General features: G+C 36.7%; 1 protein-coding gene across 5 annotated transcripts in view; it reads right to left on the reverse strand.

The window, feature by feature from the left end:
* VGLL3 (vestigial like family member 3) overlaps nt 1-16463 on the reverse strand; it is a 55410-nt gene that overhangs the window by 14976 nt on the left and 23971 nt on the right. For 2 of the 5 annotated variants that reach the window (XR_007457219.1, XR_007457218.1), the window contains exon 4: nt 9580-9695. The exons of 2 other annotated variants lie outside the window; for them this stretch is intronic. Coding sequence is in view for 1 of the 3 variants with exons in the window: in XM_049628007.1 (XP_049483964.1) it covers nt 9670-9695 (26 nt within the window). In the remaining 2 variants the exon portion in view is untranslated. Of the gene's footprint in view, nt 1-6058; nt 9696-16463 lie in introns of those variants that run through there. One more of the 5 variants, XM_049628007.1, reaches the window with a different exon arrangement.

The following is a 16463-nucleotide window of genomic DNA, read 5'->3' on the forward strand; positions in this document are numbered from 1 at the left end:
TGTTGGAATCATCAAGCGGTTTCAGTGTCTTTTTTTTGTCTTAAACAAAGGCAATCCCTAGTTTGCTTTGCAAAGACACATGAGTCCTTCAAAATCATGTTTGTCTTTTTCTGTGGACAAGTATTGCATTACTTAACATAGCTCTGCATTTTCCAACCAGAATAACAGAGGATATTTTCTCATATTAAAACTTCATCTCTTCAATTCTTTTGTTTCCAAGTCTTTGTATTACTCTAATGCAAACCTTAAAAAAGTCAATTCATCTGTGACCTAAAATGTATTAAATATGTGATGTGGTCCCTATGGTTTAGCCTCTTCTTGGTTATGGTACATTAAATCAGACCTTTGTTTTAACTACCAGGTATTTTGAAAATATCCATAACATTCAACAATAAGCATAAGTAAAACACAAGAAAGTGAACAACCACAAACAAAAGACCCTACTACTAATAAGTTGCAACAGACAGAGAAGTGGTGCTATGATTTTTCTTCTTAGACAGTTGATGAAGATAGATCGGGATATTTAAGAGTCAGCTAGTACATTTAGTTTTCTCAACAAGAGTTAAAGGGGACAAAATCATTAACGTATTATCCTTATGTGGTCTCCAGAACCCTTATGTGATCTACATACATTTGGGGTTTCCCCAACTTCTTACCAGAACACGAAATCTACTCTGCTGTAATTTTGCTTCTATTCAGGCTTGTTTTGCCTCTCACTTTCCTAACTCGAATCTATGGGATATTGGTTCATAACACATCCTGAAATCTCCCCACTGGCTGCCTGAAATCACCCATGTTTTTCTTCTTGATACCAGTAACTCAGTTTTAATTTTATTCTTTAGTCTGTGACATTTTTAGTAGGGGGGAAAATAAACATAATAAAAATGTCAGTGAACATCTTCTTCGGGGTGAATATGACAGGCACTGTGTGAAGTACTTTACATGAAATATCTCATTTAATGCTCTCAACTATGCTACAATATTTATTTAATGAATGAGAAAATTGAGATTAGGAGACATTATGAAACTATTAAATGGTAGAGCTAGGATTTAAAACAAGGTGGTCTGATGTCAAGAGTCTAAGGTCTTTCTTAGTCACAATGTATATGTCTCTCCCCATATGGATTATATTTGTCATAGACTATGCCACTAGCCTATACCACAACTCTGCAAGTCAAAATCCTTTCTTTAAAGCAATATGAGGAAAAAATAATAAAGTTTTATATTTCTTTTTGCACTGTTTAAAAATACTCTGATTTAATAGAATCAATAGCAGTTAACAATACCGCTCTGTTAGTAATCTTTTTAAACTATAAATCTTCAATGTTTTTCCTAAGATGCAGTAACTGATTACACAGTTTACTATACACTTCAGGTGAAGACTACTTCAATTGTGTAACAGGATATTCCACATTAACTGATATGGTTTTTTTGATATATAACCTCCTCCCCCCCCCCCCCCCCCCCCATAACTAAAAGAAACCTTCCCCAGTGTGAACACTGAAAACACAGGGTGGTCATTCGGTGGTTTTCAGAAATGGGACCAGAGAACAAATACATTAGATTGTTGGTTTCAGAGTTTGAGAATCTGGGATTCAGTTAGGAAAAAAAGCCTGAATGGAAATGCAAGCCCACAGATCCAACTCCTCAATTCAGTTCCAACACCACTAACACCTGACCACCAAAAGAAAAGGAAAAAGGAAAAAAAAAAATCCAGACTTAAGACAGCAAAGGAAATATGAACACAGAAAAGAAGTGTAGAATAATTAGAAGCAGGAGAGAAGTCTTGGTCAAGGAAGAAAGATTGTAATAGAATCTCCCTTTAAAATCTGAAGTATTTGATTATATAACAAGGCATCATAACTCATTTTCTCACTTTCTAGCTGAGGTTTTTGGGAGGTAACAGCTTCAGAGGCTCACGTCTTACAACAGACTCCAGGAATAAGAAAGTATAGATAGCAACAAGGTGTGTCTAAGGGCAAAAGCCTGGAGACTCCCCCCTCTCTAGTTTCCCTCAACTCCTGGGTGTCTTGTGAAAAGATCCTAAAGTTTCCATGTGACCCCGGTATATCCGATAGCTATGATATGGGTACCCCGCAGCAGAAGACATGGCCCAAGCAACCCCAACTGAGAATTTTGGAAGAATCACAATGACTAGGAGATAAACTGGACTTAAATAGGTCATTACTTAGTTGGGCGGGGGGTGGGGGGGGGACTGTACAGAGAATGCCCTGAGAAACAGAGTAGGAGGAGGGAGTATGTTTGGAAACACAGGCCAGGATAGGAAGGAAATGACAAAACCAAGCAGCAATCAGCAACCTCTTAATTGACAGTTTTTGTGAAACAACTGACTCTAGGAATACAGAGGCAAACTCAGGGAGAGGGTGAGGAAAGAATCTGAGAGGAGGTGTCAACTCTAAATTGGACATTGCAATAAACTGAGAGCAGCAGAGATATCATTAGACTAAGAATACTCAGAATTAATTAGGTTAGGTTTTCTGCTATTGGGTAGAAATGAATAATCAATTAAGTTACTGAAAAGCTACACTCCAGCACACCTGAGTTTTAGGGAATGTTTGATTGTCAGAGTCATATCCACTATGAAAGCATGTCCTACTTCTAAGAAAGCACAATCACTTGCCAACACCATTTACTATAGCTCTTAAGTAAGTTGAACATGCTTCCAATTAATTTTATTGCTATAGATAAGATGTAATGTGGTAACCATATACTGGGGAACATGATCCTGATAAAAAGAGAAGATGAAAAATAGGAATGTAAAACCTGGAAGTGTGAGTAGAATGTTTTATGACCTGAAAGTCAAGAAATGCTTAGATGCATAAAAATAAACTTTTCATTTCACAGGTACTAAGAGTCTAGATACTCTTTTGGATCAGAATTCTTGCCATTAGACTAAAAGAAGCTGGTAGCTTATTCCTACATTAAAAAAAAAAAATGAATCCCCTGCTTTATCCCTGCTTTAATAAAGATAAGTCATATTTATTATAAATACAAATATAAATATATCTTGTGTTGGATACTGTACCAAAATATCCAACCTTTACCAACAACTTGACATGTAACACTGACACAGTGACAAATGATCACAAACCGATGCGAGAGACAGTCCTACTATCTTCTCCTACTTTATAACATTATCACTGGTAATGATCATACAACTGCATTTGTTTGTCTGAGCCCCAGGGCAAACATTTTAAATGCTAGTTAAGAATTTCTAAGTAAGATCTACGTGGAGATAGCACCTCAACACTAAGTACGGGAAACACAAAGTAGAGGAAACACAAAGTGGGGGGAAAAATAAGAGTTGGAGCCATCCAACTCAGGAACTGTAATTTCATTTCAGGTAAATATTTAGATCATGTTTAACCACATAAAAACCTCCCTTCTTTCTTTTCAAAAACCTTCTCTTTTCAAATTTCAAAACATCACAGATTTCTTGTTTAATGCTAAGTTGCAGAATATTTAGAAAGTGTAAGTTCTACATAATATCCCTTGTAACCAAAAAAATTCACCAAGTACACTTTGGATGTATATACATACTCACATCACTATTTATACTGTGCTAAAACATGCTTATTTCACTAGCAATATTATCTTGGAAAACCATTCCATGTCAGTATATGTAGATTAACCCCTCTGGAGGGATTTATAATATTCATTCTACCCTGTAATATAAATTACCCAATTCTCTATAGATGTACAACATTTGGATACACAGACATGTGTACAAATATACTTGTTACATGATCATTTGGTAGATAAGATAAATTCCTAAAAATATGTGTAGATAATTTGTTGAACCTAAGCATATATATATACACTTACATATTTCACTGTGGGTGCTAAATATTTCAGCAAGTTTGTACCAATATTCACATTATTTTTTACTACTAATTATCATTATTACAGATTAAAAGTATCTATTTAATTTGCATTTCTTTTCATATTAGTGAAGGTAAACATTATGCAAATATAGCATTCTTTTCTCTATGTTTTGTCTTTAGCCAACTTTCTATGCATTTAAGAAAGCAGTGTATTTATTTCTAAATGCTTTTTGTATTGTATGTATATAAGAATTATTTTTCTCATATTTTACAAATATTTTTGCCAGTTTGATGAGCACTAAATATCTTCATAGTTAGTACTTCAATGTTGGACAATAATTCTTCTTAAAGTCATCACAAGCAAAATGTATTCTTGAACCAGACCAAAGATTAAATTCATTATGACACGTGAATTACAATTATCTTCTTATTACTACAACCCTTGCACACGAAAACAATGGTAAAAGATACTTAACTATGGTAGTGAAATAATTTATTAGCAGAGGGATGTTTTTCTGTGCTTAAAGATGTTTTTTCAAGACACATTTAGAACTGACTTAAAAATTTCCATGTAGTAGTACTGTCAGAAACAATGAGGTGAAAACTGTCTAAACTTGCCAAAATATCTTTAAGTTCAGATTCAAAAGAGGAGTAGAAACATAAAACCCACGGAACCTCGCAGACCATAATTTACTGCGTTTTTGTAAGAAACACAGCACCTGCACACCGGAGGCAATCATTGCAGGTTGACAAGCAGTTCAGTGCCCAGGTGTTTTCCACCACCCTGTTATCTCAGACCCAGACTGCAAGCCCCGCTAGCCTGGCTGCCCTCTCAGAACCTCCCTCCCTCCAAAAACCACCAACTCTTTTGTGCACAGAATCTCCAGCCTTTGCCTTTAGTGACATCCACTTCCTCAGACTTGTGTAGGTTAAAATGTCCAGCTGGAAGGAAACTTGGCAAGTACTGAAACCATCAGGATATGGTCTTTCGTGTCTGAACCAGTCATTTTAAAATTGACCTTGTGGACAGATATAAAATATAAATTACAGAATTAGGTAGTTTTCCATCACAGTGGCAATTTACTATGTGCCAAATTTGAATATGAATTTGGTAACCTCTTAGGTGAGAGAAACCAGGTGAGAGAAACTTAGGCGAGAAACCAACTAGGAGATGCAATATGTAATAGACAGAGCTCACCAATTCCAAAAGCAGATATTAAAACACACACACACACACACACACACACACACACACACACTTTGAAGACAAGAGACAAAGAATAAAGGAAAAGCAGAGTGGGGAATAGTGAAATGGAATACCCTTTGTAATTTCTTCTACAGATTTTCTCCCAGAACTAGAGAGGAGCAAGACCAAAAAATGCTTGGATCACTTATTGTAACTGAAACCACAAGTTATAATACTCTAGAGATTCTAACTATCCAGACATCTGTTGGATAACAAATGCAGCCAAACATGCATCTTTAAAGAGGTTTCTAGGTTATGCAGTGACAGCTTTATGATCCAGAAAATAGATAATCCAACCAGAGGAAGAGCTAATCTGGATCCATTGCTTACCCATAAAAACATAATTAGGGACACAACACCAACACAGAAAACCCTGTACCTAGGATTAGGAGTTATTTAAAGACTGCAAAAATTAAAAAATTACTTGAGAACTACAGAAATACCAATGTATTTTTATGCCCATTTGATTTACATAATCAATCTCTCCATTAAAGCAAAACATATTGGAAAATATTTGGTAAGAATAAGATATGTTGCACATCAATCAATTCTACATTGACATCAATAATTTTTCATCTCACTTATATGTGATATAAACACAAGCTTGTTCTGACATTTTCCAGAAAAGACTGTCCAATCCAAGCAAACATAAATAGGCCTTCAAAGATTATGAAGATAATAAACACTGCCTGATATTGCTCATGCAAAGCAAACATGAAAATAAGCATTGTAACACATGCTTTATACTTGACAAAAATTATGAAGGTAAATAACGTAATATATCAGGCTATTTCTAAACAGCACATTTTGCCTCTTAAGTGCAGTCTCTCCTAAGACTTTCCTTGGTCATATTTTTGCCAAGGAATTCACAACATGTTGGCTACAGACAAATGTTTGTGAAACCTTATACTGTTGATAAATAGAACAACAAGAAAAGAGTTAGACAGCCTGGAAGGGAATAAAAAGAATCTGTAAATTCCATAGGCCATATAGAATTTTTGTATACAGTCTTTGCAGCCTATTTGAAAACTGATGTGAAACTCTGAGAACAAGTTCTGAAACAGATTTCTTCATTCGAGCTGTTTCTTTTATATGTACCCCTATATGTGATATGAGAAACAGTAAAGCATTAGTGAAAAGATAACTCACAATACAAATACACTGACCCTGAAACAGGACTTTTAATGCTTTGAGTGATTCTCCATCTTCTCCATTCAGAGTCACACTAGATTATCCTGGGAGTTTTTTCAACCTCTATAGCTCCCCTGTCAGATGAGCACCTAAGTTTCCCTTGGGAAGATATGGTGTAGATTGAAAAAGTATCCAACTCCTAATCATAGCTAGTTGATGAAGGCTCCTTTAAGACAACAGTCAAAAAATGATGTCATTGCCTAATTTTGCTTTCAGTTTTTAGGAAAATATTTCAGAAAGCAAGAGATGCTACCCAATTTATACAGCAATACATAGAAACTTGCTGACAAAATTAACACTGGAATGGAAAATGAATCAATTTTTAGCACACAGGTTTTAAAGATTAGCATGTATTAATGGAGTTTTGGTGAGTCTAATTATACTTGGTCTGTCTCATTCTACACATAAAATTTCCTTTTCATCTATATGAGTGATGAGGATAAATATCTCAACAGTACTTAAACCCAAGGGGATAGGATCTATTTTTTGGTGTCCTCTCATCCTACATGGCAGAGTGTTTTAAACAGAAAAAAGAAAAAAAAAAACTATGTTTAAAACTGTCTTGGAGATGCACATCCTGATACTCTTTCAAATTCTTTCTTCTTGATTCTTTTTTTAAATTTATTTTTATTTTTTACATTTATTTATTTTTGAGAGACAGAGAGAGACAGAGCACAAGTTGGGGGAGGGCCAGAGAGAGAAGGAGACACAGATTCTGAAGCAGGCTCCAGGCTCTGAGCCATCAGCACAGAGCCTGATGTGGGGCTCGAACTCACAAACTGTGAGATCAGGACCTGAGCTGAAGTCGGACACTTAACCGACTGAGCCACCCAGGTGCCCCTCTTCTTGATTCTTTATCACATCTCTCCAATTATCTGCCCAACCAATACAAAAGCACCCAGTTTTCATCATATGGCAAATAGCAGTGAACAACAGTATTAGGAAATTTAGCTCCAGCAAATACCACAGCTATTCTTCAAGAACAGAAACAAATTAAGGCAGATAAAGTCAGAAAGTGACAGAGGCATTCAAGGCTTGCATCTCAATTATTCATGATGTCTCACATCTCCAGTGTGATTTCCTTTTTCTGTTTTACATGCATGTATGTATTTAATAAGAATAATGAGAGCTTTAGTTCTCCCTCAAGTGTACCAACTAGAAAACACAACCATGTGCAATAGTTCATTGGAATCTCCCAGGGACAGCACAGTAGGAAGTATTATCTCCATTTTCAATCTAAGGGAGAGGAGGAACATACAGATTATGAAACTTGTTCAACATAATACAGCTAAGTGGTGACATGTGTCTTGGAATTTCTTTTTTGGTCCTCTGCTTTTCTCATACACATCTCTACATCTCTGTGAAGATTAAAGTTCTCATTCTTTGTACTGACCATTATTGTTATGATCCCCTAAGTGATTAGGGGTGCAAGTAAATTATTAATAAGATCAATATCTCTCATCTACCCTTGACTCTTTCTCTTTCACTCACACACACACACACACACACACACACACACACACACCATTATTTGTATTATTATGTAAATGATCCTGAAACATTTGGAATCTTCTCAGAAGGCTCCTGCACTTGTTCTATAAAGTAGGAGGAAGATCCATGAGACAAAATCCCCATGCTTCGGGCATTGTGACATTATGGAACCATTCTATGGATGAAGGCCCAGAAGACAGCATGGGCAAGATCTACATGGCTCTGGGAGAGCAGGGGAAATTCATTAAGGCTCTACAGAATCCAGCCATGCATACTTGAAACTGACAGCAGTGTTCTGGAATGCATTTCTCCCTCTGATTCACCATCCAGTTACTTTTCATGCAGATCTCACTCTCTGGCTAGGATCTCCTGGCATTTTGCATGCATCTCAAAGATGGTTTCCATTACCCTTCTGGTCACGAAATTGTCATTCTGGACATGTGCCCTATACAACTAACACCATTCAAGAGTGTGTAAATATTTTAACATACCTTTGATGGTTTTTTTTTTTCTCTCAGTGGAAAATAGCATTATGACTTATGCCAAAGAAAAAAGTTTGCAGAAAGCGTTAAGCAGTTGGTTGTTAAGTACTAGAGTCTTTATTATTACCAAATCATAATAAACTTTTAAAAGTCCAGAGAAAAGTATTAGTTCAAAAAACATCCCCACATATTTTTTTTAATCTGCAACTATTGCTTTGTGACATCTTAACTATCCTAATTGAGATAATGCCTTCAAGATAAGTATCCAGAAATCTATAAATCTTTATTGAATAGCACAATTGCCAATGACAAACCACATAATCCTATGGGCTGGCTTCAATATAATATTCCATTTAATATGTCTACCTGCTGAAATCATATGATTAGAAGTAAGGTTCTGTGCCTATTCTATTTTAAAACACCATTAAAGTTGGGGTGCCTGGGTGGCTCAGTTGTTGAGCGTCTGACTTCAGCTCAGGTCATGATCTCGCGGTCTGCGAGTTCGAGCCCTGCGTTGGTCTCTGTGTTGACAGCTCAGAGTCTGGAGCCTGCTTTGGATTCTGTGTCTCCCTCTCTCTCTGCCCCTCCCCCACTCATGCTCTGTCTCTCTCCCTCTCTCTCTGTCAAAAATAAGTAAAACATTAAAAAAATATTTAAAAAATAAAACACCATTAAAGCAAATTTCCTAATTTCTTCATCGCTTAAAAAATTACTAATAATATCAGGAAAGGCTGCAATGAATCATTAACCCCATAGCTTTCAGAATTTAGCATATATATGCTCCATGAGAAGACATGAAGAGGAAAAGAAGGAAATTGTTTTTAGTTGAGCACCACCATATATGTTACTTTGATGCCCCCTCTTCTCTAGAATAAAAATTACTTTAGTGATTTAATATTTTATATAAATCATACTATCCTGTCAATTATTACTGAAGCTTCCTGTTGATTTCTGCCCAAGCTTACCACATTTCTGTCTTACTGTAAAGCCTGGAATTGGAGCACTATGATATCAAGTAAATATCCAAATGCACAGAGTTGGTAACTACTGGTTTCCTATAGTCTTTTTTTTTAATTGTCTATTTTTAGATAAATAATTTCCAAAAGGGCAATGGATATAAAGCTCCATGATGTTAACCCTTTGATATCCCCAGTGAAATTCAAAATTTGGCAACATTTTACAAGGGGATGTTAAAATAGTTTAGCATGGTTATTTTGAGGACTTTCATGCAATCACAATCTTATTTGCCCAGGCTTCTCAGCACCAGACCACTTACAAGAAAGCACAGGTCTTGAGATGGGATCTAGAGAGGTGGCAAACTTACAGGATGAACGGCAAAGCAAGTGGTAACTTGATGTCCATCTCTCTTTCATGGAGATAAACTGCCTCTCCATTTGCTGCTCTAGTTCTCTAGCTACTTTTCATCTTGCCTTTTATTTCCTGTATTTGATAAAACAAAGATATGTAGGCTTCTACTAACGGATTTCAATGTAAAGCATCCACACAGTATTGAACAAGACTGACCATCATTGTCTTAACAACCAGTCATTTGACTAGTCTATTTCAAAGGGATCACTGTATAACAATCTTGAGCAGTAATAACTTAAATTGCTTTAAGATATAATTTTTGCCATTTGTGAATGAGGTCCTTTCACAAAATATTCAGATTAGAAGATTCAAATTAAACCTAATTTTTAAAAAAACTGTAGTACACAGAACTTATACAATGAAAAAAATAAAAGAATATGCTGATTCTTTTATAATATTATCAGACACCAAGTGTCCATGGAAAGAAAAAAAATAGATAAAAAGGACATTTGTATATTCCTAACTTTCCCATTGGTACCCATTGCTCCCTATCTGTTATCAAAATTTAAGTTCTCAAAGAATTTTTTCCAGAGTCCTTGACAGAGTCACTTTCCTTACAGGTTTATCAAAGCCGTTATTATTAAAGTATTTTCAGAAATAATTCAGTTTCTCTAACATCTGAGAGAATACTAGAAATATAGCTTCTTGTGCTTATGGAAAATATCACAGCCTGTAACCAGAAACTTGTTTTTAGAATTAGTAGCCTTTGTAGTTTGTTTTTCTGTTTTGCAAGAGCCAATGTCCCATCCTATAATACATAATCTTGATTTCACTTGATATCTGAAGATATGCTCATTAGTGAGAGATAAACCAGACACTGTTAAGTATCTGGCTATAATCATAGTTTGGGGCAGAATCGTATCATGATCTCCTCATCACATCTATTACTTGCACAAATGTATGGCTAATGCTTTACATGACACATTTTTTAAGAAGCCAGAAGACACATCAACACATATTAATTCCCTTTTAAAGCCGGATTTCCCAAATCTGTGTTACAGCACAGAATTGTTGTTTTATTTTGTTAGGCTACTTAAATGTATTTTAGCAAAACGCTGTTTATGTATATTTTATATTGAGTTATTATGGCATTCCTCAAAGTAAAAAAATAAATTTGTAACAAAATTGTAGCTAAAATAACATGAGGGATCCTAAGAAAAATAAATCTGTGGATCTGCAGATGAAAACAATCTCAAGCCATGAGCAGCTTGTGTTTATAGAGAAGAAGTCATACCACAAACATGACACTTGCTCCTTTTGGTAAATTTAAATCTAGTGGATGAAGTGGAACGTATAAATAAAGTCAACTTTGTATTTCAGTAAAAAGGCCTCATGAGCAAAACTTTACTTGAAAAATTAATTCAAATTGGCTGGAATGTCTTACATTGTATATTTTACATTAAGTCAATTATTGGCAATAACAGGAAATGCGAATGACACCACTTCAGTGAAATGAATTGTATGGCGCTGGCTACTGGAAGGTGAATACTAGAAAAGAATTTACTTAATATCATCATAAAACAATCTGAGCATGGTTATATATCCATCTGAGCATAGAGATACATCCTTTTATTTATATGTACATATCAAATAACATGTTGTATCACAATAAGATAAAACCAAGAAATACAGAAGTATGTAAAATAAAAAGTGAAGTTCTCTCAACCCCATAATTTTACCCCTCAGTACATACCTAAGAGAACTGAGACTATCCGTTCACACAAAAACTGGTATGTGAGTGTTCGTAGCAGCATGAGTCATATTATTCAAAAAGTAGAAACAAACCAACGAGCGAAGAATAAACCAATGTGCTATATCTATACAATGGAATAACATCTACTCCTAAAAAGGAAATGAACTTCTGATTTGTGCTACACAAATGAATCTAGAAAACACAGGTTAAGTGAAAGAAGGCAGACACAAAAGGCCACATACCACATGATTCCATTTATATGAAATGTCCAAACTAGAAAAATCCATGGAGGCAGAAAGTAGATTAGTGGTTGCCCGGGCATAAGGGGAAGAAAGAATATATGTTGGGGATATATTTTATATCCCTGAGATATACATATTTTTTGTTGAGGTGATGGAAATGTTCTGGATTTAGATAGTGGGGATGGCTTCACAACATCATGAACATACTAAAACCATTAAATTGTACTTTCAAATGGTAAAGTGTATGATATGTGAAATACAGCTCAATAATATGTTTTTTTTTTAAGATTTTACTTTTTAAGTAGTCTCTACACCCAAATGGGGCTCAAACTCAACCCTGAGACCAAGAGTCACACGCTCCACTGGCTGAGCCAGCCAGGCACCCCGTCAATAATTTTTTTTAAAGCTACAAAATGTGAGTCTCTGATCACCTTCTCTTGTATAGCTAAAATGTATATAGTACCTATTATCAGAGCACATTTGTAAACGTTTTAGTTCATTAATTCATTTAATCCTCAAAACAGCCCAATGAAGCAACTTTTAAAGGTAAGTTGAGGCACCAAGGAGGTTCAGTACTTTGTATAAAGTCCTGTAGCTAATTAAGTGATGGAGCTCTGCTTATAAAACCAGGCAGTCTGGCTTCAAAGCTCAGGCCACACACTAATTACCAGAACCAATGACCATTAAAAGTTGTGATATATACTTCCAGATGATTTTTATTTAGGGAATGGAGGTACACATATGCATATGTGTGGGTGCAGACGGATAAAAACTATACACGTGGAACTATACTAGAGGTCAGCAAACTATAGCCCATGGGCCAAATCAGTCTCACTGTGTGTTACCTATGTAGCCCATGAGCTAAGAATGGAAAATGGGATTTATACGTTTACATTTTGGAGAAAGAAGGGAATTAAAAAAAAAGAAGAGTAGCATTTCATTATACATGAAAAGCATTTCATGACACATAAAATTCAAATTTCAGTGCCCATCAATGAAGTTTTATTGGGACACAGCCATCTTCCTTTATCTAAGTAAGTCTGTGGCTGCTTCTACACTATCAAGACAGAGTTGAGTAATAACAGACATAGTATGACCCTGCAAAGCATTGAATATTTGTATCAGGCCTTCTATAGAAAAGTTTTACAGACTCTTGGATTATACCATACATGATACTCTAGTATTTGTCTCTAAACATTATGTCATTTTCAACATTCCAGATTTCCTTAATTTCTTTAAATGGCTGCAAAATAAAAATGCACCTGAAATTAACAAACCTTTCCCCTGATGAAAATGTCATATCCTTCACCAAATTGCTCTCAAAATAGTGGTATTAATTTATTTCCCTCCTAACAGAATGTGAAAATGACCTCCATTTTGGTGGCCTGGGTACCAGCATTTCAAGAAGTTTCATACCTGTCTCACCTGAGTACAAGTTCTTCCCCCAACTTCTTAGTAGCCACCCAGCATTGATGCTGAGTTCTGAGCTAAGCCACTCCTTTGGGCTACCTGGTCCAATCAACTTTAGAGGGACCCACTTTGCATTCTTTTCAATTGTCTTATCTTCTTAGCTTGGACTATCACATGGAAACATATGTTCTTTTTAAGTGTTAGAAAAGTGGAAAGGTAGCTACCTCCTGTACTTGTCCCCCTGCACTGGATACTGTTGTGGGCCATCAGATCCCTCCCCATTCCATGTTGAGACTGGGGAATTGCCTTCAGTAGAACAAAGCCACCTTGCCTAAAGTCATGTCCCCTTTTCAGAGACAAACACATCCAGTAACTGGTCAATGTAGTTGTATAAAAGCCCATTCACTTCAACTTAAGGTAGTGCAATTAAAAAGTATCACCCCAACTCCAGAGCTCCTTACACAACCCACTAAGTCTCGTTGAATTTAATCACAGTGAGATTTCTCTTGCCCAACTCGCTCATTGCACAGAGATGCATTCCTGAGAACACTACCACACAAATTGTCTCCAATCAAATCTGCATCTTAGAGTCTGTTTCTCGGAGAAACTGACCTAAAACACTCCTCTATAACTCTTCCCAAAGGAAGACAGATGTGATATTTGATATGACTCCTGAGTTTAGGCGAATACAGTGAGTACACATAGCTCAGCCCCTCCCACAGTCTCATTTTCTGGGCCAACATCCATGCAGACAAGTGTGTGCCCTTTCTGCCACTGTCCTTTGCAGGGCAATCACCCAGCTTCATGCCACAGACTATGCTTTTCAAAGCAAATCCGAGCAGCTACCAGTCTCTTTTCAGAGTAATGAGGCTTAAAACTATGTGACAATGAAGAGGTAGGTCTAAGGGAATCTTCTCTGAAGTCTACTTTTCCTAGGATTCTACCTCCCAGAATCGAAACTTTGGTGAGGATACTAGAAGTCCAATTGTGGAAATAAACCTAATTGAGGATCTCCAATTTGTCAATAATTATATCAATGATGTGATCTTTATCGGCTTTATTCCTTTGCCTTTGTTTTCAAAACTATGGGACAGATATGAACCATGAACATTATCCTAAACCACACTGAAAAGAATAGCACTATGTACTTCCAATAGGTAAATCTTCATTTCTCATTAGTAACTATTAACAGTCTGACTTAACAGTCTTACTTAATAATCTAATTTACCTATATTTACAGAGATGCTACTGCAGCAACTCCTTAGATTTGGGGAAGGTTTTAGTTTAAATCTAGGTTGAACATTTTAGACTTAAAAAGCAGTTTTCAAATAGGAAAACTAAGCCTCGTTTCCTTGTTATTAATGAATCTGGGAACTACCAACTAAGATTTAGTTTAAGAATTAAAAGCAACAACACAAATAAAGTGCCTCTGACAAGACCTTATAAAGTAGGTATTCAATAAATGTTAATTCACAACCCAGTAAGTACTAAGAACTATTATATATTATACCCAAATGGGTCTGCTGTAGGTTTTTCAGAAAAAAATAAAAATACTCTCTCCTTCACTTCCAAAAGATAGCATGACTTTTCATCCTAAGGAGACTGTTTCAAGTCAAAATTCTGAACAATGAGTAGGTGAATAAAGCTCATACCAAAAATAAGCAAAAGTAGGTAACAGGTGACAGAGAATTAGAAACAGAGCAACAGGCAATCACGTCCATTTTCCCCTTTATGTTATGGAATGCACAGAGAGGATGGTATATAGCCTGAATGTTTGTGACCCCCCAAAGTTCATATGTTACATCCTAACCCCCAAGTGATGGTATGAGGAGGCAGACATTTTTAGGGAAGTGATTATGTCATGAAGGCAGAACCTTCTTTAATGGGATTAGTGTCCTTATAAATGAGATCTCAGAGAATTCCCTTGTCTCTTCTACCATGTGAGGACACACTGAGAAGACAGTGTCTATGAACCAGGATACAGGCCGTCACCAGACACTGAATGAGTTGACACCTTGATCTCAGACTTATCAGCCTTCAGAACTATGAGAAGTAAATGTTTGCTGTTTGAGCCACCCAGTATATGGTATTCTGTTACAGCAGCCCAGACTTACTAAGATTCTATGCCTTTGAAGAGCACTGTTAGCTTTGGCCACACAGTATCCCAGAAATGAGATAGAGAAGAGCCTCCACAGACTGGCTGACCGTGATGGCAGTTACCAGACTGGGACTCTAATCAGACCCGGCCCCATGCATCAAGTCACTTAAGAGCTGCCTTCATTCTGTTAGTATGTGGCAAAGAAAGAAAGTATGTGGTGATTAGCCCCACCATATTCTCTTCTCCTAGAGAGAGAGAATCAAGTCTCCTGATACTTTTTTAGAAAAGCCACTTGAGGGGTGCCTGGGTGGCTCAGGTGGTTGACTGACTCTTGGTTTCAGTTCAGGTCATGATCCCAGGGTTGTGGGATCAGACTGAGCTCTGCATAGGGCTCCATGCTCAGCACAGGGCCTACTTAAGATTCTCTCTCTCTCTCTCTCTCTCTCTCTCTCTCTCTCTCTCCGTCTCCCTCTCTCCCTGTCTTTCTCAGGGTGCCTGGGTGGCTCAGTAGGTTAAGCATCCCACTTTGGCTCAGGTTATGATCTCACCACTGGTGATTTTGAGCCCTGCATCAGACTCTGTACTGACAGCCCAGCACGGAGCCTGGAGCCTGCTTCCGATTCTGTGTCTCCCTCTCTCTCTGTCCCTCCCCCGCTCATGCTCATCTGTCTCTTCAAAAGTAAATAAACATTAAAAAAATTAAACAAAAAAAGATTCTTTCTCACTCCCTCTGCCCCCTTCCCCACTTGCACACAGTCTCTCTTTCTCTAAAATAAAAAAAGAAAAGAAAAGCAGCTTGAACCCAGGGACTTAATAAGAAGCTGAACTGGGTGTGTTTAAGCAATGACCAACACTCGAAAGCTCACCAGAGAGAACCACTTAACCAAGATAAGAATGTTCACTTATGTCAGGGTGAATGCAACTTGATGGTAAGCATTTATTACTCTGGGGACTTCTCTGCTGGGAATCAGCATTCAGGTGAAAGATCTTGCACACTAAGAATAGAAGAGAAACTAGAAAAACTAAGAAAAGAGTGAGTTCCTTTAAATGTCTGGACAGTCTAGGACAAGCACCTGGCACTGGAGGTGGAGGTGGGTGACTTTGGGATGTAAACTCTGGGGATGCAATCAATGACTTGGTTTGTATTTTTAGCCTCTGATACCTGTGCTTTTTGTGAACTCAGAACTATTAATACTATTAATATGAGTCATCTGGTCTAAAAACTAAGACCAAACTTCACACACTTCCTTAAGAACTAGTGAATTCCAGAGAGGAGCTAAATGTTCCTTAGCAATTTTATTGAAATCTGTTGAATATAAACTTTATAGCAGTCTTTTAAGTCCCGTGTTATTTAAAACAGAGAGAGAGAAAGAGAGGGAGGAGGAAGAGGAGAAGGC

The sequence above is a fragment of the Panthera uncia genome, chromosome C2 (assembly GCF_023721935.1).
Source record: "Panthera uncia isolate 11264 chromosome C2, Puncia_PCG_1.0, whole genome shotgun sequence".
Lineage (NCBI taxonomy): Eukaryota > Metazoa > Chordata > Mammalia > Carnivora > Felidae > Panthera > Panthera uncia.